The sequence below is a fragment of the Natrix helvetica genome (genome assembly GCF_964273705.1).
Source record: "Natrix helvetica genome assembly, chromosome: 1".
Classification (NCBI taxonomy): domain Eukaryota; kingdom Metazoa; phylum Chordata; class Lepidosauria; order Squamata; family Natricidae; genus Natrix; species Natrix helvetica.
The window spans coordinates 372,562,269-372,588,350 of record NC_138548.1 but is presented as its reverse complement, the minus strand read 5'-3'; the positions used below and the strand labels follow the sequence as shown (position 1 = coordinate 372,588,350).

Genomic DNA, 26,082 nt, shown 5'->3' with positions numbered 1-26,082 from the left:
ACAACAGCTTGGGTGGGATATTGACCTGATTTATAGGATTAATTCAGCCTATGCAAGAACACATAATGTCCCAAGGGAAGTTCATGTTAAATTTCTTAGAAAAACCACAAGAGATGAGGTTCTAGGAGCTCAAAGGGGAGGACCATTAAAATATAAGGATAAAGAAATAACCATTCTTAAGCAGATCCCAAAGAAAGTAAGAGATAAGAGAAGGAAATATACCTTCTTAGCAAAAAAAATTATATGGCTGTTACCAGAAGGCATGTTGATTTTTTGGGAGAGCAGTAAAATCAGAATTAACACAGTTGCGGAAGCAGAGGCTTTTATGAAAAAACATACTGCTCTTAGGTGACATGGGGGATGATGTCACACAAGAAACAAAGCAGGGAGGGGCTGAGGCTCTGCCAGTGGACCGGGGGGGGGGGAGGATGCGACAACAAGAAGACTCAGATCACAAAAGTGAATTGAAACACTATTCTAAATGTTGTTACATATATTTTCAAGGAAGTGACAAAAGTAAAATGATTGAAACATTGATTTTGTGTAAACTTAAAACTGCTAATATCTATGCAAAAGTTTATAGTTTTTTATTTCTCCTTTTTGTAAAAGTTGCAAGACCCAGGGGGGCTTCTCTCCCCCCCCCCCCCCCCGCACGATGTAGCTGTCAAAATGTTCCATAACCTCTTAACCCCTTTTCCCTTGTAAAACTTTTAAAATCAATAAAAAAATTTGACAATAAAAGGAAAAAAAAAAAGACCAGTTGCCTTTTGATAAAAAGGCCTTTGGGACAACCGTATCCTGGATGACTGACAATCTCCATAGACATCTGGATGTGTTAGTTTCCAAATCCCTACCGACGTTTGCTATTCGCATTGACAAAAGTTGATCAATGTTATATGTTATGTACGCTAAGAGCATATCCACCAGACACATGCCTTGTATGCCGAGTCACATTTGGCCAATGAGAGAATTCCTATTTCTATTTCTATATTCTATGCTATTTCTATTCTATTCTTATTCTTTCGAATCTTATTTACTCTAGACTAGCACAAAGATCTAATATCCAAAAGTTAATTCCTAGTTATACAAGGCAACTCTTCTTTTTAATGGAACAAGACTTTTCTGCTGCTTTCGAGGCTCTTCCCATACTCCATGCATTTCTACAGATTCTCCTGGGACACTTCTGTGGGCATGAAGCTAATTTTGAGAATCAACACAAACCAATTAGTGTCGACTTTTTCTGCTGTGCATCTTCTTATGGCGACTAAAGTCACTCCAGGATCTGGATTTCTTTCCACACTCCACACACTCATACGGCTTCTCCCGTGTGGATTCTTTTATGGACCCTAAGATTCCTGCCATCTCTGAAACTCTTTCCACAGTCGATGCATTTGAACGGCTTCTCTCCTGTGTGGATTCTTTTATGGAGCCTAAGATTCCTGCCATCTCTAAAACTCTTTCCACAGTCAATGCATTTAAATGGCTGCTCCCCTGTGTGGATCCTCATGTGGGAGGTAAGATTGCCACTCTGATTATAACATTTTCCACACTCCAGGCATTTATAGGGTTTCTCCCCTGAGTGACCCCTTCTATGGCTCATGAGTGCTTGACTTTGCTTAAAGCATTTTCCGCACTCATAACAGGTATACGGTTTCTCTCCCGTGTGGATCCTCTTGTGGATACCAAGACAACTACTTTTTCTGAAACTCATGCCACACTCCGTGCACTTATAGGGTTTCTCCCCAGTGTGAATCCTTTTATGGATCATCAATCCTTGAGAATCATGGAAGCGTTTTCCACATTCCTGACACTGATATGGTTTCTCCCCAGTGTGGGTTCTGCTATGTACAATATAGCTATATTTTCTATTAAAGCTCTTTCCACAAGTGTGGCATTCATGTGGTTTCTCCCCAGTGTGGACTCTTCTGTGGCGAGAGAGAGAACCCAAATCAGTGAAGCATTTGCTACATTTGGTGCACTTATAAGGCTTTTCACCTGTGTGGATCCTTTTATGGACAGTAAGATTCTGTTGAGTAGTGAAGCACTTCCCACACTCGGTGCATTGATATGGTTTCTCTCCACTGTGGGTTCTCCTATGGGAAGTTAAGTTGCTGGAATAACCGAAGCTCTTTCCACACTCCAGGCATTTGTATTGACTCTCCCCTGTGTGGGTCTGTTTGTGGGCATGCAAGCTATCAGAACGGGCAAAACACTTTCCACACTGCAGGCATTGAAAGGGCTTCTCCCCTGTGTGGATTCTGTGATGGGCATTAAATTTTGATGAGAAACGGAAGCTCTTTCCACATTCCGTGCATTGAAATGGCTTTTCCCCCGTGTGGATCTTCTCATGGGACTTAAGATGACCTTTTTGACTGAAGCACTTTCCACAGTGCAGGCATTTATAAGGTTTCTCCCCTATGTGCATCCTATTACGTTTAGTTAGTGTATCACGTGTATTGAAGCTTTTTCCACACTCCAAGAATTCATCGGGTTTCTCCCCCGTGTGAATCCTCTTATGGCAAGTAAGGGCACCGGGGGCTTTGAAGCATTTTCCACACTCTGTGCAGTTATACGGTTTCCCTCCGGCGTGGATTCTCTTATGTAAATTGAAATTGCCTTTTTGGGCAAAACTCTTTCCGCACACAGTGCAATGATATGTATTTTCCCCTGTATGGATCCTGTTGTGGCAAGCGAGGTCACTTGCAGAGCGGAAGCTCTTCCCACATTCCAGGCACTTACATGAATTATTCCCAGTGGGGCTTTTTGGGGGGGAATTTAGTTCATTGCTCTGAGTAAACCTTGTTCTCCCCTCCCTGAGTTGATACAACCTCACCTCCCTATGGATGGTTTGATGGGAAGTAAGGGAGGTTCTGTTTCTGAAGGTCTTTCTGCAGGTGATGCATTGATGCTGCTTCCTCTCTTCGTGGACCCTCTTATGTGAAATGAGATGATTTTTCTGCCTGAAGGTCCTTCCACAATCCAGACATTTGTGTGGATCCTCTGCTTTGTGAGTCTTTTTATGCAGTGCAAGAGAGCGGCTTGTACTGAAGCTTTCTGCACACTCCGTACATTTGTACATTTTTCCTCCTCCTTGTATTCTTTCATGTAAAGGAGGAGGAAGGGTCCTTTCGGAGTGTTGCCTGTTTTTGTCTTGTTTCTTTCCAGCAGGGATTTCACAACAGTCACAAAATCCCGATTCATCTCGAAGTGTTTTCCCACACCTTAAACACACTTGTTTTTCTTGGCAATCATCTGGGTCCAATAAGACATTGGTATCTGCACATGGAAAACTAGACCAATTCTCCAGCTCAACTGTTAACAGGTTTTCCTCACAACTTTGCTTTCCATCCATCTTTTCTGCACCATCCTTTTTGTCTTTCGGCAACAGTGCTGCTGCCTCTTGGCCAGAATCCTCCATCTCCCATCCGTCACCTGCTTGCAATAGAAAAATAAATGTTAATAAAAACTTAGGTGCAAAAGGGGTCAACACCATTGCTGTATAACTATATAGATGCAGACAGGGGGAAAAACGAAGGGAATTAGAAGAGGAGATAAAAAAGAAAGAGCAGGACCTTATATTTAATCCAGATGATAAGAAGACAAAAGAAGCAATTACTTTACTGCGAGGGCAATTCAACATGTTGATGTCAGATCATGTAGCCACTAATCTGCTATATGCTAAACATAATACTTTTTGCAATGCAAACAAACCAGGCAGATGGTTAGCATACATGTTAAGGAAAAAACAAAAGTCTCTTACTATAGAGAAAATAGAATACAAAGGTAAAGAAGTCTATCAACAGGATACGATTAAAAAGGCTTTTTTAGAATTCTATACGAAACTATGCTGGTGATAAAATACAAGGTTTAGATATAGATAGATATTTGGAGAAAGAGAAAATCCCTATAGTGACAGATGAGCAAAGGGAAAGACTGAATCAACTGATAACCACAGAGGAAATTCTCTTGGTAATTAAGCAGTGAAAAATTGGGAAGGCCCTGGTACAGATGGATTGACAGCGGTTTATTATAAAAATTTACAATTAGAAATAGTAGAACCTCTTAAGGAATTATTTAATAAAATTCAATTGGAAGGAATAGTACCACCATCTTGGAGAACAGCCTTTATTTCCCTGATTCCGAAAGAAAATCAGGATCACACTCAGCCAAAAAACTATAGGCCCATATCATTACTTAATACAGATTACAAAATTTTTGCTAAAATAGTCGCAAATAGGCTGATGTCAGTTATACTACAAATGATTCACAATGATCAGTCCGGTTTTATACATGGGAGACAAATGAAAAGTAATGTAAGACAAATTGTTGATATATTGGAATATTTGGGGAAGAATAACCAAGTCCCCGCAGTGCTTATATTCTTGGATGTGGAGAAAGCATTTGATCGAGTGAATTGGCAATTTTTAATGAAAATAATACAAAGGATGCAGTTTGGAGAGTACTTCACACAATCTATCAAGGCAATATACCAGAAACAGACAGCACAAATTATAGTTAATGGTAGTTCAACAGAATCCTTCAACAGATATTGAAAAAGGAAGAAGACAGGGGTGTCCCCTGTCTCCGTTATTGTTTATCTTAACCTGGGAGTCATTGTTGAATAGAATACGTGGGTCAGATGACCTACAGGGATTAAGATCAGGCATTATGAATACAGAGTACGAGCATTCGTGGACGACTTGGTTGTAACTTTAACCCAACCGGGGAAATCAGCTATAGGTTTAATGAATATAATTAATCAATATGATCAAGTATCTGGGTTTAAAATAAATCTAGGAAAAACAAAGATGATAGTTAAAAATATGACTATAAATCAAAAAGAAGAATTAGAAAGAGTAACAGGATGTGAGATAGTAAAAAAGGTTAAATATTTAGGAGTTCATATTACAACCTTAAATGGGAAATTATATAAGTATAATTATGAACCATTATGGCATAAAATACAGACAGAGATGAATAAATGGAAAAAACTACAATTGTCCTTGTTGGGAAGGATAACAGCAGAAAAAATGAACATTTTGCCTAAATTTCTATTTCTTTTTCAAATGATACCAATATTCAAAAAAGATGCAAATTTGGAAGAATGGCAGAAAGGTATTAATAACTTTGTTTGGGCAGAGAAGAAACCGAGAATAAAAATTAAAATAATGCAAGACATACGTGAAAGAGGAGGTTTGAAAATGCCCAACTTAAAATTATACTATGAAGCAGTAGTTTTATCAACAATTAGTGATTGGATTAACTTAACAGAGGATGGAATATTGAATATTGAGGGATATGATTTAGTATATGGTTAGCATGCTTATTTAATATATAAGAAGGTAGACAAGATTTTTAAAAGCCATATTTTAAGGAATGCTCTATTGCATGTCTGGAAAAAATATCAATATAAGTTTAAATGATAAGATACCTAAGTGGGTAGTACCCAGACATGCAATAGAGAATATAAGTATAGAACAAAAACAGGATGTAATCACATATAGAGAGCTTCTTAATACAGAAAGAGGTGTACCACAGTTAAAGCCTTTGAATGTACTAAGAGAGGAAGGGGTAATTCAAACCTGGTTTCAGTATGGACAGTTACAGGCTAGATGGAAAAAAGATCAGAAAATTGGTATTTTGCAAAATGAGGATAATTTGGTAAAACAAATTAGGGACCAGAGTCAAATGCATATAAAATGGTTGTTTAATATACTGATAGAAACAGATTCTGAAACAGAGTTAGTTAAAGACTGTATGATAAAATGGGCACAAAACTTTGAGGAACCAATAATGATGGAAACATGGGAAAAGATTTGGGTAAGAAATGTAAAATTTACGCAAGCTCAAAACTTGAGAGAGAATTTCTATAAGCTGTTTTATAGATGGCATTTAGATCCTAAAAAGTTAGCTTGTATGTATCCAATTTACAATCTAAATGCTGGAGATGTGATTGTGCTGGCGCTACATATTATCATATATGGTGGACTTGTAAAAAAGTTAAAGCATTTTGGATAAAAATATGGTGGATTATTCAAAATATTCTTAAAAAGAGGATAAAGTTCACTCCCCAGTTGTTTTTGTTAGGTATAATTACAGACTGTACAGTTATAGAGACTAACTTGATTCTGAATTTGACAACGGTAGCAAGATTGCTGGTGGCACAGTACTGGAAGAAGGAAGAACTGCATAATATTCAAGAATGGATGTTAAAAGTAGTAAATTTAGCAGAGATGGCCAAAATCTCAGCATATCTGAAGGACCATTCAGACGAGAAATACAAGTTGGAATGGAGAAGATGGATTGACTATATTCAAAACAAATATCGGACTAAGAAATTTGAATTAGCTTATGAGTGAAGGAGCAAGGAATGTTCAATTTACCTAAAGGTAACTTAATAAAAGGGGAGTTAAAGCACAAGAGGAGGCAAGATGTTAAAGTTAGCTTATGTTAGCGTATGATTGTTAAATGTTTATACCCTGTATTTTGCTCTGGGAGGTTGGGGGGAGGGTGGGGTGGAGGGGGGGAGGGTGGGGTGGAGGGAGGGAAGGGGAAGGGGAAATATTTGTAAAATCTATTAAAACTCTTTAATAATAAAACACCATTGCTGTATATCAAACTTGCTCCAAACTCCCATTTGTTCAAAACAGGATGCTTTGCTTGTTATTAATGTGGGGAACAGAGTTGAACTGTTTTTACAGAATTGAAAAAAGGCATGTTGGCCTGTGAACAAAATACATTGCATATGTTTCTCATCTCATGAGCTAGGTTGAAGCTTGAGAATTGTATGCAGGAGCTAGGATCTGTGGCCTCTGCTCTGCTAGAAACCAGCCATAACCAGAATCTACAGATATGATAGGAACTAGGACCACAAAAGGAAATGTGTAAATAAGGGAAGGGGGAGATAGAATTAGAGTCGTGGGAGATGTAATCATGGGTGGAGATAATATATTCACTTTAGACACTTTGGATAGGTTGTGACACCATTATTACAAAGCCAGTGAAGAAGAGGTGGGTGGTAAATATGTAACAGTACTAGAGGATATAACACAAAAGTATTGACGATTTACGGTGTGTCCATTGTACCTGTGTTTGTGTGGTCCACCCTCTTTCAAAGTGAAGAATACAATTACCAGTGTTTTCTCTTGGAGGTTTTGGCTGCTGATTGCTTATTTCCAAACGAGACAACGAATCCCACATTAAGTTGATGTAAGATTTGACCTTTGGCTACTAAATGTAGATATCTTAAGAGAATCCCTTACCTAAGGAGGCCATGTTCCTCTTGATTTCCAGCATGACCTCTTGGTACAGGGCTTTTTGCTTAGAATCCAGCAGGGCCCACTCCTCCACGGAGAAAAACACAGCTACATCCTCAAATGATACCAATTCCTGACACAGGGAGAAGGAAAAAATACCATGTATTCCATGAACATTCCTAACAATGAACACTGATTGATTAGTTAGAGAGTGCTGACTCATGCATGATGCAATGTAAGCTATAAGTTGCTGGTTGTTGTTCTTGTTGTTGTATGAGTTGTATATGTTCTTGGTTTCTGTAAGTATAAAGGGGGCGTTTCCCTTTTCCCCTCCTTTTTTTCTTTCTGTGTGTTCTGTAGGATGTTTTAGATTTACCTCACGATGTTCCTGACTATCTTATGTTCTTCCTTCTCCAGATTATTACAAAGATTGGTGTAAATTTGTAGGTTAAATATATTTATATTTATATAAAATACTACAAAACTGTGTCAGTATCTTCAACTTCATCTGGACAGCTGCTGTGCAATTTCTTGACAGAACATCTTCTCTGGAGAACTTTTCTCAAAATAAAGTGTCTCTGGCTAGAGATTCATTTAGTTAATGTTTCATTGGTTTGGCCAATTCTGCAGGAGCAGCAATCCCATATTCCTTTCTTGAGCTTGGATGTGTTGGCCAAATCCAACACTGGATTGATTTTACCCACAGTGGTGAGAGGATGAATCATGCCGAATGAAGGAAAGTGGGATTCAACATTTAATTTCTATGCAAAAGTAAATCTTGGACTTTACTTTTCACCTTGGGCTTAGTATTAGTATCGTTTTATAAAACCTTAGTAAGGCCACACCAGGAATTCTGCATTCAGTTTTGGTCACCACAATAAAAAAAGATTTTGGAAAAAGTGCAGAGAAGAACAACTAAGATAATTCAAGTCCTGAGGACTATAGCATATGAAAAACGATTGCAGGAACTGGATATGGCTAATCTAGAGAAAATAAGGACTAGGGGAGACATGACAACTGTGTTTCAATATTTTAGGGGCAGCCACAATGCACCAGAAGGCAGGACAAGAAAGAATAGATGGAAACTAATCAAGGAGAAAGGCAACCTGGAATTAAGGAGAAACTTCCTGACAGTGAGAACAATTAACTAATGGAACAGTTTCTCTTCAGAAGTTGTTGGCAGGAGGTTTGTAAGGAGAGACCGGACCCCCACATGTCTGAAAAGGTATAGGGTCTCCTGCTTGAAACAAAGGGATGGACTAGAAGGTCTCCAAGATCCCTTCCAATTGTGCTATTCTGTTATTGGGAGATTGGCACAGCTGGGGAGGGGAGGGGAGAATCCTCCTACCTTCATTGGAAGTTCAACTGCTGTTAATCCTCTGCTACAAAGAAGAGAGGTTCCGGGAGATGAAGACGAGGCCATGGGAATGTCTAAGAGTGGGGGAAAAAACAGCAAAGGAATAATTTGCTATCAAACACCCTAAGGATATTCTTGAGCATACAGTGCAGAAGGCTGATTTTATCCCATTTCCAGGCTAACCAGGGAACCCCTTTATGTGAGTCCCTTGCAGCCACAGCAACAATACATAGGAGCTCACCCTGGGTGAGGGGAAAAGGGAAAGGTGTGGAAGGACCAAGGATTGGATTCAGAGGCAGCTCTCTGGGCCATGAATTTATCCATTAAAGAACCACAGAGGGGAACTCTGAATGCCTAAAGCAGATTACCTCCCATATCCAAGGAGTTGTGCTGAGTTGTTAATCAGGAATAAAAAGTCTGGACTGGCACCAACAAAGAGACTCAGTCCAATTCTCTCTCACATATACAAGTAGTCCTCAAATTAAAGTCATTCACTTAGTGTCCATTCAAAGTTACAACAGCACTGGAAAACATAACTCCTGACAGCTTTCCACATGACCATTGTAACATCCCCTTGGTCACCTGATCAAACACTTTGTAACAAGTTCCTATTAATGACGGTCACATCACCCTGGGGTCATGTGCTCCACCACTGGAGGCTTTTAAAATGAGACTGGACAGCTAACTGTCTGAAATGGTATAAACAATTCCTCCTCAAGCAGGGGGTTGGATTAGAAGACCTCCAAGGTCCCTTCTAACTCTGTTATTTACCTTCCCTTATCAGATAACCAGGGAAGACGATAAACACTTTCAAAGTTGGGACTTGCTTCTTGGAACAGCCCACTGTAAAAGTGAAAAAGAAAGGCTCTTTTATGGCTGTTGGGCTTCAACTCCCAGAACACCTGACACAGCTGGCTGAGGGATTGAAACCCAACAGTCATAAAAGGGCCCTAATTCCCCACCCCTGGCCTACAACAACGTTTCTCAGCCTTGGGAGATGTACGATATGTGGTCTTCAACACACATGGGGAATTCTGGAAGTTGAAATCCACATATCACAAAGTTGCCAACGTTGAGAAACAATGTCCCACAGCAAAAGGGTGATACTTTTTAAAATACACACAAGACTAAGGAGGCAGTGATCAACGAAAACGAATTCAGGGATGAAAGAAAGGAGGGCAAAGAGTTTAAAGGGCATCAGAAGGAGCCTTTTTACCCGATGCTCTCTCCGGAGGAGGCTCGTCCAGAGCAACTCCCCGAAACAGCAGCTCCTGGGAGGGATCGCCCGCTTTTCTGCCCGCCGGTTTCCCAGCCACTGAACTCCAAGCCTCCCGGATCTGAAGCAGAGCAGAGCAAAGAAAGTGACGGGAAACGAACAGGAAGGGCCAGGAAAATCATAATAATAATAATCTCCCCAAGGAGAAAGTGGGATCTTAGCAGCGCCCCAGAAGCTTCATTTAAGGGTCACTTGTCCAAGCAGTTCCCCAGGAGGGAAGAAAGAAGGAAAGAAAGAAGAAAGGAGGGAGGGAGGGGGCTTCTTACCTGGGGTCCTCAGGGAATCGCGGCTCTGTTCCTCGTTCCAAGAAACGCGCGCAGGAAAAGATCCGTTTTCCTCGCAGCCCTGTGAGCTAAGCTCCCTTCCTTCCCGGCCACTCACGAGGATCTCGCTCCCCGGAACCCGCCCCAGCCAAACGTTTTCAGAGCCTAAGCTGGAAGCGCTTATAGCTCCTCCCCTCTCCGTCCAGCTCCTCCCATTCTCCCAAAGGGCGGGGAGCGCCGCCCACTCGGGGGTCCCCATGGTTGTCCCCCACCCCTCCAGGGTCCCGGGTGAGATGGTCAGCTGGGCAGCGAGCCCATTGCTCCTTTGCCCCAGGACATCAGAGAAACATGGGAGAGAGGGAGGGGACGAAGCCCAGGGATGGAGGAGGGAAGGGGATGGGGAGCATTGAAGTTAGGGGGAATCGCCCTTTTGGAAGAAAACTGGAGTAGGCAGGAACGGAGGCTGCCTTATTCACTGATCCTAACAGGAGAGTCCTCAACTGACAACACATCTCCTACAATGACCAACGTTCATGATTGTGCCATAACAACAAATAAAGGCTGCCTTACAAGTAGTCCTCCACTTAATGACCAATCCTTTAGCGGCCCTTTGAAGCTACAAAATGCTAGTACAGTCCAGGTAGTCCTCGCCTTACAACAATTCATATAGTGACCGTTTGAAGTTTCAACAGCACTGGAAAAAAGTAACTTATGACCCTTTTTCACACTTAACGACCGTTGCAGCATCCCCATGGTCACGTGATCAAAATTCAGGGACTTGGGAACTGAATCGCATGTATGACCGTTGTAGGGTCCAGGGGTCACGTGATCACCTCTTGCGACCAAGCAAAATCAATGGGAAAAACCAGATTCACTTAACAACCGTGTTACTAATTCAACAACTGCAGGGATTCGCTTAACAACGGAGGCAGGAAAAGTCACAAAATGCACTTTCTCAAAACATCTCACTTAACAACAGGAGCTTGAGGCTCACTTGTGGTTGTAGCTTCCCATGATACTTCTTATTTCCAGCACACTTCTTTCTTGAGGTGTTCAAATCTCTCCTATTTGTGCCTTTTGCCTTGTCCCTTAGTACATTTGGGCCTCTGGATTAGCAAACTGAGGCATTTATATCTTTATTCTAAGTTTACCTCCTAATTGAATCTCCATGGATCCTTCTATTTAGACAGCTGTGGGGAACCTTGGACTTTTTACGATTTGAATCTCATAATGCTTGTAATCCTATTTTTGAAGAGCAAGGAAATATGGACCATAATTATTCTCCATTTCCATTGTGCTGGACACCGAAAGACTTTACAGTAGGAAGGCAATAGAAACAACCACAGACCATAATTCCATCTCTAGGCCAAGGGTCTCCAAACCTGGCAACTTTAAGACATTTAGACTTCAACTCCCAGAATTGCCCAGCAGGCATGGTAACACGTATGCCAGAGGAATTCTGGGAGTTGAAGTCCACAAGTCTTCAAATTGACAGCTTTGGAGACCCCTAGTGTAGGCCCTGACCGATTTTGACCTTAAGAAATTCCTTCCTTGGGTTTTCCAAGGTGGGTTTCAATGAATTGGCAATTGTCAGTTAGACAGAAACAACACATTCTTAACATTTATGATTCTGCCTTAATAACAAATAATCAGTTGCTGCTTTACAATTAGTCCTCAACTTACAATCATTTCTTCAATGACCGTTTGAAGTTACAACAGCACTTCAAGACGTTTCAGGCGCTCCGCTCCGCTGAGGAAACATCTCCGTTCCCAGCCGAGCTGGTGGAGCTCAGGCAGGCGTCGTTGCTTCGCCAGGGCCGGGCAAAACTGTACTTCCGGTTTCAGCGCCGGAAGGGAGCGCGAGGCCAGGTGGAGCGCTGAAAGGGAGCGTGCAAGCCAGGTGGAGCGCTGAAAGGGAGCGCGCAAGCCAGGTGGAGCGCTGAAAGGGAGCGCGCGCGATCCGGTGCGATCCGGGAGGAACCCACCACTGAACAGCACTGAAAAAAATTATTTATGGATTTTTTCACCCGACCTTTGAAGCATCTCTGTGTCATGTGAGCAAAATTTGGACACTTGCAACTGGCCTGTATTTTTGATGGTTGGAGCATCCCTGAGTCCTGTGATCACCGTTTGAAACCTTCCGACAAGCAGTCAATGGGGAAACCAGATTCACTTAACAACCATGTTACTACCGTGTTTGCCCGAAATTACGACATGTCCTGATAATAAGGCCATGCCACATTTTTCTGATGGGAATATATAAGACCTCCCCCTGCAAATAAGTCCCCTGGACAACCCCCCACCTCCGGCCAGGCAGAGCGCCGCTCACCAACCTAAGGGTATCCCGAAGGTGCCAAGCCACAGGAATCGGGGGAAGGCAAAGGTGATCGTGTTGCTTGGCGCCTTTGGGATGCCGCTAGGTTGGTGAGCGGCTCTGTGCCCAGCTGACGAGAGGGGTTGGCTGCTCTCTTGCAAGTGGGCTCCCAAAGAGCCGGGCACAGCCTCATGGGCGAATGGCTGTGTTGTGCTGTTGCAGCAGCCATGAAGCAACCACGCTTTGGCCTTCTAAAGAGCAGTCAGGGTTGATCTCCTCTAGGACTGAGCGGTTTGATCACCTGGCAGTCCAAGGGACTCGCAGGAGTCTTCTCCAGCACCAGAGTTCAAAGGCCTCCATTCTTTGGCGCTCAGTCTTTCTTACGGTCAACTTTTGGAAAAACCATAGCCTTTGCCTTCGCTCTGCCAGCAGCTGGCCCACAACCATAGAGTGTATGCCCAGAGCGGCCACTGCCAGAAAACAGAGTTTGGAAGCTGCAGAAAAAGCCATGCGGCAACGGCAGCAGCGGACATGCCCGGGGTCTGCGGGGAAAGCTGGGCCAGGGCATCGTGAGGCTGGGAGGAGCGCGAGCGAGAGCGGAACAGCAGCTCGCGTAACGCCCCTCTTCAGCCATGCAGAACACCATTCACTGGCATTTCGAAGGTGCCAAGCCGCGGGAGCTGGGCGGCGACGAACAGGCGCTCACGTGGCTTGGCGATATCCCTAGGTAAGTGAATGGCACTGTGCCCAGCTTTTCTCATGTGAATATAAGTTAAATCGGCAGGGTGACAGTATACAGCCTTGCAGGATTCCTTTCCCAATTTTGAACCAATCAGTGGTTCCATGTCCAGTTCTCACTGCTGCCTCTTGAATAGTCAATAAAGAGTCAAAAGACCCCCTTAATGTTATATAAGAGAGTCCCATTAACTGTTTGAAGTTTCAACGGCACTGAAAAAAGATAACTTACGATACTTTTTTCACACTTCCGACTGTTGAGAATGTGATCAAAATTCAGACACTAGCTAACAATCACATTGATGACTGTTGTAGTCTCCATTCACTCAACAACCGTGTTACTAATTCAACAACTGCAGGGATTCGCTTAGCAATGAAAGTTGGGGGCTTACTCGTGGTCGTAAGTCGAGGACTACCTGTACAAGATATTTGCCTCCTAGTTATGCAGCTCCTTGCCTATGAGAGCATGCTTGAAGTCTGCAGAGAGAAAGTTCCTGGCGTATTCCCCATTCCCCCCCCCGAGAATTGCTCTTGCCATCTGGTTGAAAGAAGGAAGGAGATCCTTCTGGACTCAAAAGGCACTTTTGGTTTCCCTTACCTTTCCTGCTCCAACCGCCTTACCAGATGTTCCCACGCCTCCAATTGAACACAATGAGTAGGGAGAATGTAAGCAAAAAGTTTATTGTGCAGAAAAAGTAACACAAGGAAATCTCCCTCAAAGCCTTTGTACCCCACCAATGTCCACTGGAGGGCTTTACACAGCATTTGCCACACAGTTTACAATTCAGAAGGAATTTTCTCATCTCCCTTTACAGTAATCCTGGTTTTACACTAACATGTTAGCCTTCCTGCATACTGGTACATGTAACGTATATGTAACATAGCTCAGCCAAGCTATTTATTTATTAATCTATTCTAATGTGTGCACAGAGAAACCTCAACACTTTTCTAAATGTACCTTCAGCTTTCCGTGATACTTCCTATTTGCAGTGTACTTCTTCACCGAGTCTCTCCTATTTGGCCCTTTTGCCTTCTCCCATTGTACGTTTGGGATTCTCTTTAGCAACTTGAAGTATTTATACTGTTGTCCCCAAAACTGCCAGTTAATCAACACATTCTTAACATTCATGATTTTGCCTTAATAATAAATTGAAGGGACGTAAATAATAGAATAGATAAAATTAGTGGAACATGATAATAGCAGAATCAGTGGAATTAGTTTAACTTGCTGTTTTGCTTCTGTAAAAATTGCTTTGCTAAGGATTGGAATTGCCTTTGCTATTTGCTTTTTACCAGTGATCTAACTTCTGTTATCTTGTTTTTTTGTACAACTTGGTGCCTGGTGGATATCTCAAGAAGAGGCATATATCTATTTTTTTCCGGTTCCGGCTGCGGATCGCGACGGGCATGCTTTGCTCGCCCCGCGCGCTCTTGGTGGGCTCCCCCTTGATCGGGGGGGCACAGGAAGCCTCGTAGGGGCTCCTGCCGAGGGGGCGGCTTAGCGGGGGACCCCCTGTGTCGGCAGCGGCAAGGGGGGCTCCCTGCATCACCCTAGGCACCGGGAGGCAAAAGGGGAGGCGCTTCTCTGCGTCTTCGCGTTGAGGCATCTGGGCGAGACTGACGATTTGAAGGACGCAGCTACAATGCGGTGAGATGGAGATTCCCCCCATTCCCTTTTATGACTGAAGGAAAAACAAAGACTGTCAGCTCTTTAGAAAAAACTTTCAACTTGTTCCTGGGAAGTGTGACTGGAGGGAGGGGGATTCCCCCCCCCCTTTGGATAAGCCGCTCTAAACTGCTCTCTGCCCCCAGAGGAGGAGGGGGGGAGCTCTGGAATGAAGTCACGCTCATAGCAAACAGCAGATTTATTTTACTGCAATTGTGAAAATGAGGTGATGATCTGTTTTTGGGTTTTTTTTTTTTTTTTTTGAAAACTTTTGGTTTGTTGCCTTCTGATCCCGGAGCTGGCAAGGCAAGATGGCACACTTCCGTTGTCTTCATGTACTTTGAAATTTGACTCCACCCACAGAAACTGCTGGCATTTTGTCTTTGTCTCCATGACACTCAGAGATATCTCTTGTTATACTTTATCCTGGACTTGGAACAATGGATTTTATTGCCTGGACTTAGAATTTAGAAAAGGTCTTCATTTGTCTGGACTGCCTGCCTCGCGATCTCTCTCGGCTATCCACCTCTACAACTGTTTCTTCTCTGTATTGACACAGTCACTTCTGAGCTCTTCTTACTACAATGCCACCCAAAAGACCACCACCAGGGAAACCGGGTTTTGCTGGCTCTGCCCCAGCATCTTTAACGTCCAGCCCCAGTGGACAACAGACACTAACATCTTTGTTCCAGCCTAAGCCCTTGGAGGTGGACTTTCAACAGATGTTTCAACAACTCTTAAAGGGGCAGGAGGACTTGAAAAATCAATTGAAAGAAATGAACTAACAGCTCAGAGAGAACCAAAACTGAATGATCCAAAATTCACAGAGACTGGAACTTTTGGAGGAGGGGACGGCTGAGATGAGGGGGGAGGTGAAGGGGGTTCAGAGAGGAAATCAAGAACTTGAGAACCATCAGATAAAAATGGAATTTGAAAGGATGTCTTTTTTCCTTAGATTTCAAAATGTAATTCAAGCTGATGATGAAGACCTGAGGGATATTATGACAAATTTACTGGCTGAATACATCAAAAAAGACAGACAACAGTTGGGGTGGGATATTGACCTGGTCTATAGAGTAAACTCGGCATATGCCAGAACACATAACGTTCCAAGGGAGGTCCACATTAAATTTCTCAGAAAGACTATAAGAGATGAGATTCTGAGTGCACAAAGGGGGCAAGCATTAAAATACAAGGATAGAGAAATACCCATTCTGAAACAAATCCCAAAGAAAGTTAGAGATAAAAGACAAAATTATTCGCTTCTAGCGAAGAAATTATACCAGAAAGGGGTGTGGTTCAGATGGCTTATGCCAGAAGGTATGCTAATATTCTGGAAGGACACAAGAGTTAGAATCAATACACTATGGAGGCTGAGGCCTTCATGGAAAAAAAACAAAGTCCTCCTAGATAAATCTGATGACATTACATGGGACATACAGGACATGGGAGGTGCCGGAGCCCTGCTGGACGGGGGAAAAGAGGCTACATCGAGAAAACTCAGATCACAAAAATGAACTAGAAAATCTGTTTGATATAAAATGATTGAAATTATTTGAAGATAAAAGGTTATATGCTGACAAAATACTATTAAGTATAACAATTTAATGTATTAATAAATGAAAGTTATGAGAATGGGGGGGAGGGCCATTTCCTGCATAATGTGACTGTCAAAATTTGTAACTTTATCCACCATCCCTTTTCCTGATTATTTTTCCTAAAACCAATAAAAATTTTGTTAAAAAAAAAAAAGAAGCAGCATATATCGTGGCTTGGCAAGTTTACATTGGGATAATACCAAGCCCCTCGCTTCCTTGCTGCATGGCCAGTGCAGGCTACAAGGAAGGCATGGGACAGGAGGCCAGAATTGGGTACTAAGCTTATGTCCCTGAAGTATAAAAGGACGCCATACTTTCCCCAAAGGGCAGCCTTTCACTGCATGCTCTTTGTCTGGATGTAATGGAATGGTCTACCCAGCTCTCCTTTGTGCAAATAAAAGCTGTTATTTTTTCCAAGCCTCTTCTTGGGTCTCACTCTTTGGCATTTTGGTGACTCAAGTACATTTTGGGACCTTACAAAATAATCCATTGCTGCTTTACAATTAGTTTTCAACTTACAATCATTTGTTCAGTGAGCTTTCGAACGTTATAACAGCACTGAAAAAAAAAAGATTTATAAATTTTTTCAAACAACCGTTGCAGCATCCCTGTGTCATGTGATCAAAATCCAGACTCTTTAATATGGGTGGGCGTCAACACCAGCTCTGCACCTCATCACTTGGGTTGCAATGTTTCCTCTTGAAATATTTCATCATCTTCCCTATATGATGTCTAAGCCACCTTTCTGCACCCTAATGTTGTACGAATGTCTGATCCCAAAGGTGCTTTTTTTCAAGCGTCAACTAGATTTTCTTTTTCCTTGAAGACATTTCGCTTCTCATTCAAGAAGCTTCTTCAGTTCAGAATGGAAGAAAATTCTTGGATGAGAAGGGAAATTTCTTCAAGGAAAAAAAAAAAAAGACCAGTTGCCTTTTGATAAAAAGGCCTTTGGGACAACCGTATCCTGGATGACTGACAATCTCCATAGACATCTGGATGTGTTAGTTTCCAAATCCCTACCGACCTTTGCTATTCACATTGACAAAAGTTGATCAATGTTATATGTTAAATACGCTAAGAGCATATCCACCAGACACGTGCCTTGTATGTCGAGTCACATTTGGCCAATGAGACAATTCCCTTCCCTTCCTATTTCTATATTCTATGCTATTTCTATTCTATCCTTATTCTTTGTTATCTTATTTACTCTAGTCTAGCACAAAGATCTAATATCCAAAAGTTAATTCCTAGTTATAAAAGGCAACTCTTCTTTTTAATGGAACAAGACTTTTCTGCTGCTTTCGAAGCTCTTCCCATATTCCAGTGATGGCGAACCTATGGCACACGTGCCACAGGTGGTACGCGGAGCCATCTGGCCAGCGCACGCAGCTGAATACACCCTTTTTTAAAGCCATTTCTCGCCCTCCCCAGGCTCCAGAGGCTTTATAGGAGCCTGGGGAAGGTGAAAAGAGCCTCCCCTGTCCCCCCGAAGGCCCTCCGGAGGCTTCATGAGCTTCCCTGAAGCCTTCGGAGTGCTCAAAACGACCCTCCGAGCAAACAGGAAGTGATTTCCGGTATGCTTGGAGGGTTGTTTTGAGCGCTCCGAAGACTTCAGGGACCATGCGGAGGCTTCCCTGACACCTCGGGAGGGCGTCTGAGGGGGCCGGGGGAGGCTCTTTTCGCTCTCCCCAGGCTCCTATAAAGCCTCTGGAGCCTGGGGAGGGCGAAAAAAGCATGTAAAATAGGAGGTATCGCGCCTGTAGTGTGCGCATGCATACTAGGGGGGTTGCACATTGCATTATGGGTGTGGCACGCCTGCACACGACACCCCTGCGCTCCTCCTCCTACTTATGGCACACGAGCCAAAAAAGGTTCGCCATTGCTGCCATATTCCATGCATTTCTACAGATTCTCCTGGGACACTTCTGTGGGCATGAAGCTAATTTTGAGAATCAACACGAACCAATTAGTATTGGCTTTTTCTGCTGTGCGTCTTCTTATTGCGACTAAAGTCACTCCAGGTTCTGAATTTCTTTCCACACTCCACACACTCATACGGCTTCTCCCGTGTGGATTCTTTTATGAACCCTAAGATTCCTGCCATCTCTGAAACTCTTTCCACAGTCGATGCATTTGAACGGCTTCTCTCCTGTGTGGATCCTCAAGTGGGCGGTAAGACTGCCACACTCTCTATAACATTTTCCACACTCCAGGCATTTATAGGGTTTCTCCCCTGAGTGACGTCTTCTGTGGCTATGAAGTGAATGACTTTGATTAAAGCTTTTTCCACACTCATAACATGTATACGGTTTCTCCCCCGTGTGGATTCTCTTGTGGATACCAAGGCAATCACGTCTTCTGAAACTCATGCCACACTCCGTGCACTTATAGGGTTTTTCCCCTGTGTGAATCCTTTTATGGATCGTCAGTTCTTTAGAAACACTGAAGCATTTTCCACACTCCTGGCACTGATATGGTTTTTCCCCAGTGTGGGTCCTGCTATGTACAATATAGCAATATCTTGTATTGAAGCTCTTTCCACAAGTGTGGCATTCATGTGGTTTCTCCCCAGTGTGGACGCTTTTGTGGCGAGAGAGAGAACCCAAATTAGTGAAGCATTTGCCACATTCGGTGCAATTATAAGGCTTTTCACCCGTGTGGGTCCTTTTATGGACAGTAAGACTTCGTAGATTATTGAAGCGCTTCCCACACTCAGTGCATTGATATGGTTTCTCTCCCGTGTGGATTCTCCTATGGGAAGTTAAGCGGCTGGAATCACGGAAGTTCTTTCCACACTCCAGGCATTTGTATCGTTTCTCCCCTGTGTGGGTGTTTTTGTGGTCATGCAACCTATCAGAACGGGAAAAACACTTTCCACACTGCAGGCATTGAAAGGGCTTCTCCCCAGTGTGAGTCCTGCTATGTACGATATAGCTATGTTTACTACTGAAGCTCTTTCCACAAGTGTGGCATTCATGTGGTTTCTCCCCAGTGTGGAGCCTTTTGTGACGAGAGAGCGCCCCCAAATCAGTGAAGCATTTGCCACATTCGGTGCACCCTAAAGGCTCTTCACCTGTGTGGGTCCTTTTATGGACAGTAAGATTCTGTTTATTTTTGAAGCGCTTCCCACACTCGGCACATTCATACGGTTTCTCTCCACTATGGATTCTCCTATGGGAACTTAAGCTGCTGGAATAACCGAAGCTCTTTCTACACTCCAGGCATTTGTATGGTTTCTCCCCTGTGTGGGTCCGTTCGTGGGCATGCAACTTATCAGAACGGGCAAAACACTTTCCACACTGCAGGCATTGAAAGGGCTTCTCCCCCGTGTGGATTCTCTTATGGGCAGTAAGGTGTGAAGAGCGATTGAAGCTCTTTCCACACTCCGTGCATTGAAATGGTTTTTCTCCCGTGTGGATCATCTCGTGTGACTTAAGATGACCTTTTCGACTGAAATTCTTTCCACAGTGCAGGCATTTATAAGGTGTCTTCCCCTTATGGACCCTCTCATGTGAACTCAGATGACTTTTCTGCCTGAATGTCCTTCCACAATCCAGACATTTGTGTGGATCCTCTGCTTTGTGAGTCTTTTTATGCAGTGCAAGAGAGCAGCTTGTACTGAAGCTTTCTGCACACTCCGTACATTTGTACATTTCCCCTCCTTCTTGTATTCTTTCATGTAAAGGAGGAGGAAGGGTCCTTCTGGAGTATTGCCTGCCTTCATCTTGTTTCTCTCCAGCAGGGCTTTCACAACAGTCACATAATCCAGATTCATCTGGAAGTGTTTTCCCACACCTTGAACACACTTCTTTTTCTTGGAAATCATCTGCATCCAATAAGACATTGGTATCTGCACATGGGAAACTAGTGCAATTCTCCAGCTCAACCACTAACAGGTTTTCCTCACAACCTGGCTTTCCGTACAACTTTTCTGCAACTTCCCTTTTCTCTTTTGGCAAAGGTGCTGCTGCCTCTTGGCCAGAATCCTCCATCTCCAATCTGTCACCTGCTTGCAACAGAAAAAGAAAAGTTAATACAAACTTTGGGGCAAAAGGCATCAAGCACCACTGCGGTATTTGAACAGTATTAATATTTTTCCAAACTCCCGTTTGTTCAAAACAGGATGCCTTGCTTGTTATTAATGTGGGAAACAGAGCTGTATTGCATTAAAGAACTGTAAGAAGACATGTTGGCCTGTGAACAAAATACATTGCATATGTTTCTAATCTCATGAACTAGGCTGAAGCTTGAGGATTGTAGGTAGGAGCTAAGATCAGAGGCCTCTGCTATGCTATAAACCGGCCTTAACCAGAATTTACCGATATGATATTTACTCTAGAGACAACCCACAGGAACTAGGACCACAAAAGGAAATTGTAAATATGGGCAGGGGGAGATAGAATTAGAGTCATGGGAGATGTAATCAGGGATAGAGATAATGTATTTGTCAGGCCTGTAGTTATGTTTCTTTTAGGATCTTTGGCCTGCCACACTTTCTATTATTTTCCTATGCTGTTTCATTAGTGTAGTAGTTGGGAGGGGGGAATAGAAAGGAGTAGAATTGTGGAATGTTTTGTTGTCATTCTTTCTAGAAGCTCAAGGTCATCTTTTGACACCTCGACACCTGACCAGAAGCGTGGAAGATGATGATTGGAACATGTGATGGAATTATGGGTGTGGTGATAAGATCATGAACTTTCAACTGGGTGGAATTCCAGGAAGAAGATCAGAGTTGGAATTCCACAGAAGTGCTAACATGCCTGTATGATTAAATTGGAACTTTAAGGATGATTCTGCCTTGGTCTCTGATTGATTTCATGCATGGTATTTAGGACGCTGACAGTATTCACTTTAGATATTTCGGATAGATTGTGACATCATTATTACAAAGACAATGAAGAAGAAGTGTAAGATAAATTTGTAATAGTACTAGAGAATATAAGGCAGAAGTATTGATGATTTACGGTGTGTCCATTGTACCTGTGTGTGTGTGGTCCACCCTCTTAGCAAAGTGAGGAATACAATTACCAGTGTTTTCTCTTGGAGGTTTTGGCTGCTGATTGCTTATTTCCAAATGACACAACGAATCCCACATTAAGTTGATGTAAGATTTGACATTTCATACTAAATGTAGATATCTTAAGAGAATCCCTTACCTAAGGAGGCCATGTTCCTCTTGATTTCCAGCATGACCTCTTGGTACAGGGCTTTTTGCTTAGAATCCAGCAGGGACCACTCCTCCATGGAGAAAAACACAGCTACATCCTCAAATGATACCAAATCCTGACACAGGGAGAGGACAAAAATACAACATATTCCATGAACATTTCTAATAATGAACACTTCCATGAATTAATTACATGTGAATCTTCATCTTAATGAACAAACTGCAGTTTCCAAATTGGGCAGGAATCCTCAAGGGGAAAACAACTCAAGAAGCTTGAGAAATTTTGAAAAATAAGATTACAAAAGCCCAGTCTAGCACAATACCAATGAAGAAGAAAAATAACAGCTCCCAAAAGAAACCAGCATCGCTGCATAAAGAACTCTCTGACAAATTGAAAGACAAAAAGGATAAGTATAAAAACTGGAAAGAGGAGGACATAACTAAACCAGAATATCAGCAAATAGCCCGAGCCTGTAAAGATGTAGTGAGAAAAGCTAAGGCTCACAATGAAGAAAGGCTTCCAATAAAAGTAAAAAATAACAAAAAAGCTTCTTCCAACATGTTAAAAACAAGAAAAAAGTCAAGGAAACAATTGGTCCATTGCTGGGAGAAAGTGGCAAGAAGATGACAAGCAACAGGGGAAAAGCAGAACTATTTAACTCATTTTTTGCATCTGTCTTTACACAAAGGGAAAAAACAGTCCAATCAAACACAGCACCACAAAGATCAGATTAGGAACACAAGTTGAAATAGGGAAGAAAATGGTGAGTGAGCACCTGTCTACCCTAGACGAGTTCAAATCACCAGGACCGGATGGATTACACCCCAGGGTTTTGAAGGAACTGGCAGAGAAGATCTCAGAACCACTGAACTATATCTTTCTGAGATCCCGGAGCACCAGGGAACTGCCAGAGGACTGGAAAAGAGCTGGTGTGGTTCCCATCTTCAAAAAAGGAAAAAAAATAGATCCAGGAAACTATAGACCTATCAGCCTGACCTCAATACCAGGGAAGATTCTGGAAAAGATAATCAAGCAACAAATTAGCAAACACCTAGAAGTAAACAAAGTAATAGCCAAAAGCCAACATGGGTTTGTCAAAAACAGATCATGCCAGACTAATCTTATTGCATTCTTCAACAAAGTGACAAAATTAGTGGACTAGAGGAATGCTGTTGATATAATTTACTTGGACTTCAGTAAGGCATTTGGTAAAATAGACCATAACCTACTACTAGATAAAGTAGAAGAATGTGGGTTAGACAGCATCACCACCAGATGGATTCGTAACTGGCTGACCAACCGCACTCAACATGTACTCCTCAATGGAACCGCATCTACATGGAGGGAAGTATGCAGTGGCGTACCCCAAGGGTTCTGTTTAGGCCCAGTACTCTTCAACATCTTTATCAATGATTTGGATGAGGGGATAAATGGGGAACTCATCAAATTTGCAGATGACATCAAGCTGGCAGGAATAGCCAACGCTCCAGAAGATAGGCTTAAGATACAGATGGATCTTGACAAACTTCAACATTGGGCACTATCTAATAAAATGAAATTCAATGGTGAAAATAGTAAGGTTCTACATTTAGGCAAGAAAAACAAAATGTACAGGTACAGTATAGGTGGTACCTTGATCAATAGTAGTAAATATGAGAGGGATCTTGGAATCCTAGTGGACAACCATTTAAATATGAGCCAGCTGTGTGCAGCAGCTGCCAAAAAAGCCAACACAGTTCTAGGCTGCATCAACAGAGGGATAGAATCAAGATCATGTGAAGTGCTGGTACCACTTTACAATGCCTTGATAAGGCCACACTTGGAATACTGCATTCAGTTCTGGTCGCCACGATGTAAAAAAGATGTGGAGACTCTAGAAAGAATTCAGAGAAGAGCAACAAAGAGGATTAGGAGACTGCAGACTAAAACATATGAAGAACGGTTGCAGGAACTGGGTATGTTTAGCTTAAGAGAAAGAAGGACTAGGGGAGACATGATAGCAGTGTTCCAATATCTCAGGGGTTGCCACAAAGAAGAGGGAGTCAAACTATTCTCCAAGGCACCTGAGGGTAGAACAAGAAGCAATGGGTGGAAACTAATCAAAGAGAGAAGCAACTTAGAACTGAGGAGAAACTTCCTGACAGTTAGAACAATTAATCAGTGGAACATCTTGACTCCAGAAGTTGTGAAAGCCCCAACACTGGAAGAGAATGTTGGATAACCATTTGTCTGAAGTGGGGCAGGGTTTCCTGCCAAGGCAGGGGGTTGGACCTCCAAGGTCCCTTCCAACTCTGCTATTGTATTATTAATCATGAAGAAAGGCAACCTGGAATTAAGGAGAAACTTCCTGACAGGGAAAACAATTAACTAACGGAACAGTTTGCCTTCAGAGGTTGTGGGCAGGAGGCTTTCAAGGAGAGACTGGACACCCACTTGTCTGAAATGGTATAGGGTCTCCTGCTTGAAACACAGGGTTGGAGAAGAAGATCTCCAAGACCCCTTCCAATTGTGTTATTCTGTTATTAGGAGATTGGAACATCTGGGGAGGGGAGGAGAGAATCCTCCTACCTTCATTGGAAGTTCAACCGCTGTTAATCCACCATTACAAAGACCTGAGGTTCCGGGAGACGAAGATGAGGCCATGAAAGTGTCTAGGAGTGGAAAAAACCAGCAAAGGAATAATTTGTTAGCAAACATCCTAAATATCTTCTTGAGCATACCGTGCAGAAGGCTGATTTTAGCCTATTTCTAGGCTAACTAGGGAACCCCTTTATGTGAGTCCTTTGCAGCCACAGCAACTATACTTAGAAGCTCACCCTGGGTGAGGGGAAAACAGAAAGGTGTGGAAGGATCAGGGGTTGGATTCAGAGGCAGCTCTCTGGGCCATGAATTGAACAATGGAAACGAACTCCGGGATGAAAGAAACGAGGGCAAAGAGATTCAAGGGCATCAGAAGGAGCCTTTTTACCCGATGCTCTCTCCGGAGGAGGCTCGTCCAGAGCAACTCCCCGAAACAGCAGCTCCTGGGAGGGATCGCCCCCTTTTCTGCCCGCCGGTTTCCCAGCCACTGAACTCCAAGCCTCTTGGATCTGAAACAGAGCAGAGCAAAGAAAGTGACGGGAAACGATCAGGAAGGGCCAGGAAAATAATAATAATAATCATCTCCCCAAGGAGCAAGTGGGATCCTAGCAGCGCCCCAGAAGCTTCATTTAAGGGTCACCTGTGCAAGCAATTTCCCAGGTGAGAAGGAAGAAGAAAGGAAGGAAGGAAGGAAGGAAGGAGGGGGCTTCTTACCTGGCGCTCGATAGGAAAAAGGCGGCTCTTCCTCGCCCGGACTCCGCTTCCCAAGAGATGCTCGCCGGAAAAGACCCGCGATCGCCGCCGGCCACCCACGTGGATCCCCCTCCCCGGAGCGACCCCAGCCAAGTATCTCCCTCCACGATTGCCACGTGCGAAAAGGGGAGGGAGGGAGGGAGGATGGGAGCTTCTTACCTGGCGCCCTCAGGGAATCGCGGCTCTGTTCCTCGTTCCAAGAGATGCGCGCAGGAAAAGATCCGCTTTCCTCCCAGCCCCGCCGGCTAAGCTCCCTTCCAGGCCACGCACGTGGATCCCGCTCCCCGGAACCCCCCCCCCCCAGCCAAAAGTTTCCAGAGCCTAAGCTGGAAGCCCTTATAGCTCCTCCCCTCTCCGTCCAGCTCCTCCCATTCTCTAAAGGGCGGGGAAAGCCGGCTACCCGCCACCCCACCAGGTCCCGGGTGGAATGGTCAGCTGGGCAGCGAGTCCATCGCTCCTTTGCCCCAGGCAATCAGAGAAACAAGGGAGAGAGGGAGGGAACGAAGCCCAGGGATGGAGGAGGAAAGGGGATGGGGAGCATTGAAGTTAGGGGGAATCGCCCTTTTGGAAGAAAACTGGAGTAGGCAGGAAACGGAGGCTGCCTTATTCACTGATCCTAACAGGGCAGTCCTCAACTGACAACGCATCTCCTACAATGACCAACGTTCATGATTGTGCCGTAACAAATAATGGCTGCCTTACAAGTAGTCCTCGACTTAACGACCATTCGTTTAGTGGCCCTTCGAAGCTGCAACGGCCCTGGAAAAAGTGACTTATGTCCATCACTCACACTAAAGAGTGTTGCAGAATCCCCATGGTCATGTGAGACGAATTCAGCCACTTGACCACTGACTCATATTTATGATGGTGGCCATATCTCGGGGTCATATGGAGCTTCTGACAATGGGGGAGCCAGATTTGTTTAACAACCGTGTTACTGTTAACAACTGCAGTGATTCACGTGTTGGAAGAAACGTCCGTCTGGGTTCTGTTTCAAGTGGGGGGGGGGGGAAGACACTGGATTCATGGAAGTTGCTTGGAAAGGAGGTTTCATGGTCGACAGGCCCTGGAGATCTTGAAGAAGAAAGGGCAGAGATGCTGAGAGTGCCCAGGTTT

General features: G+C 43.4%; 2 protein-coding genes across 2 annotated transcripts in view; both read right to left on the bottom strand.

The window, feature by feature from the left end:
* The window catches only part of LOC309382718 (uncharacterized protein), a gene marked incomplete at its 5' end in the record, with an annotated part of 42,530 nt that overhangs the window by 14,057 nt on the left and 2,391 nt on the right, over positions 1 to 26,082 (bottom strand). Inside the window, 2 exons of the mRNA XM_081934496.1 lie at positions 24,602 to 24,722; positions 24,928 to 25,036. Of these exons, the coding sequence (XP_081790622.1) occupies positions 24,602 to 24,722; positions 24,928 to 25,036 (230 nt within the window). The remainder of the gene's footprint in view (positions 1 to 24,601; positions 24,723 to 24,927; positions 25,037 to 26,082) is intronic.
* LOC309384598 (uncharacterized protein) lies at positions 653 to 25,256 on the bottom strand. The gene is made up of 8 exons (XM_081938299.1): positions 24,928 to 25,256; positions 24,202 to 24,284; positions 21,622 to 21,748; positions 19,393 to 20,471; positions 9,830 to 9,950; positions 8,605 to 8,687; positions 7,263 to 7,389; positions 653 to 3,432 (listed from the first exon to the last, which is right to left on the bottom strand). The coding sequence occupies exons 2-8, from the start codon at positions 24,274 to 24,276 to the stop codon at positions 1,310 to 1,312; spliced, it is 3,735 nt and encodes a 1,244-aa protein (XP_081794425.1). The 5' UTR covers positions 24,277 to 24,284; positions 24,928 to 25,256; the 3' UTR covers positions 653 to 1,309.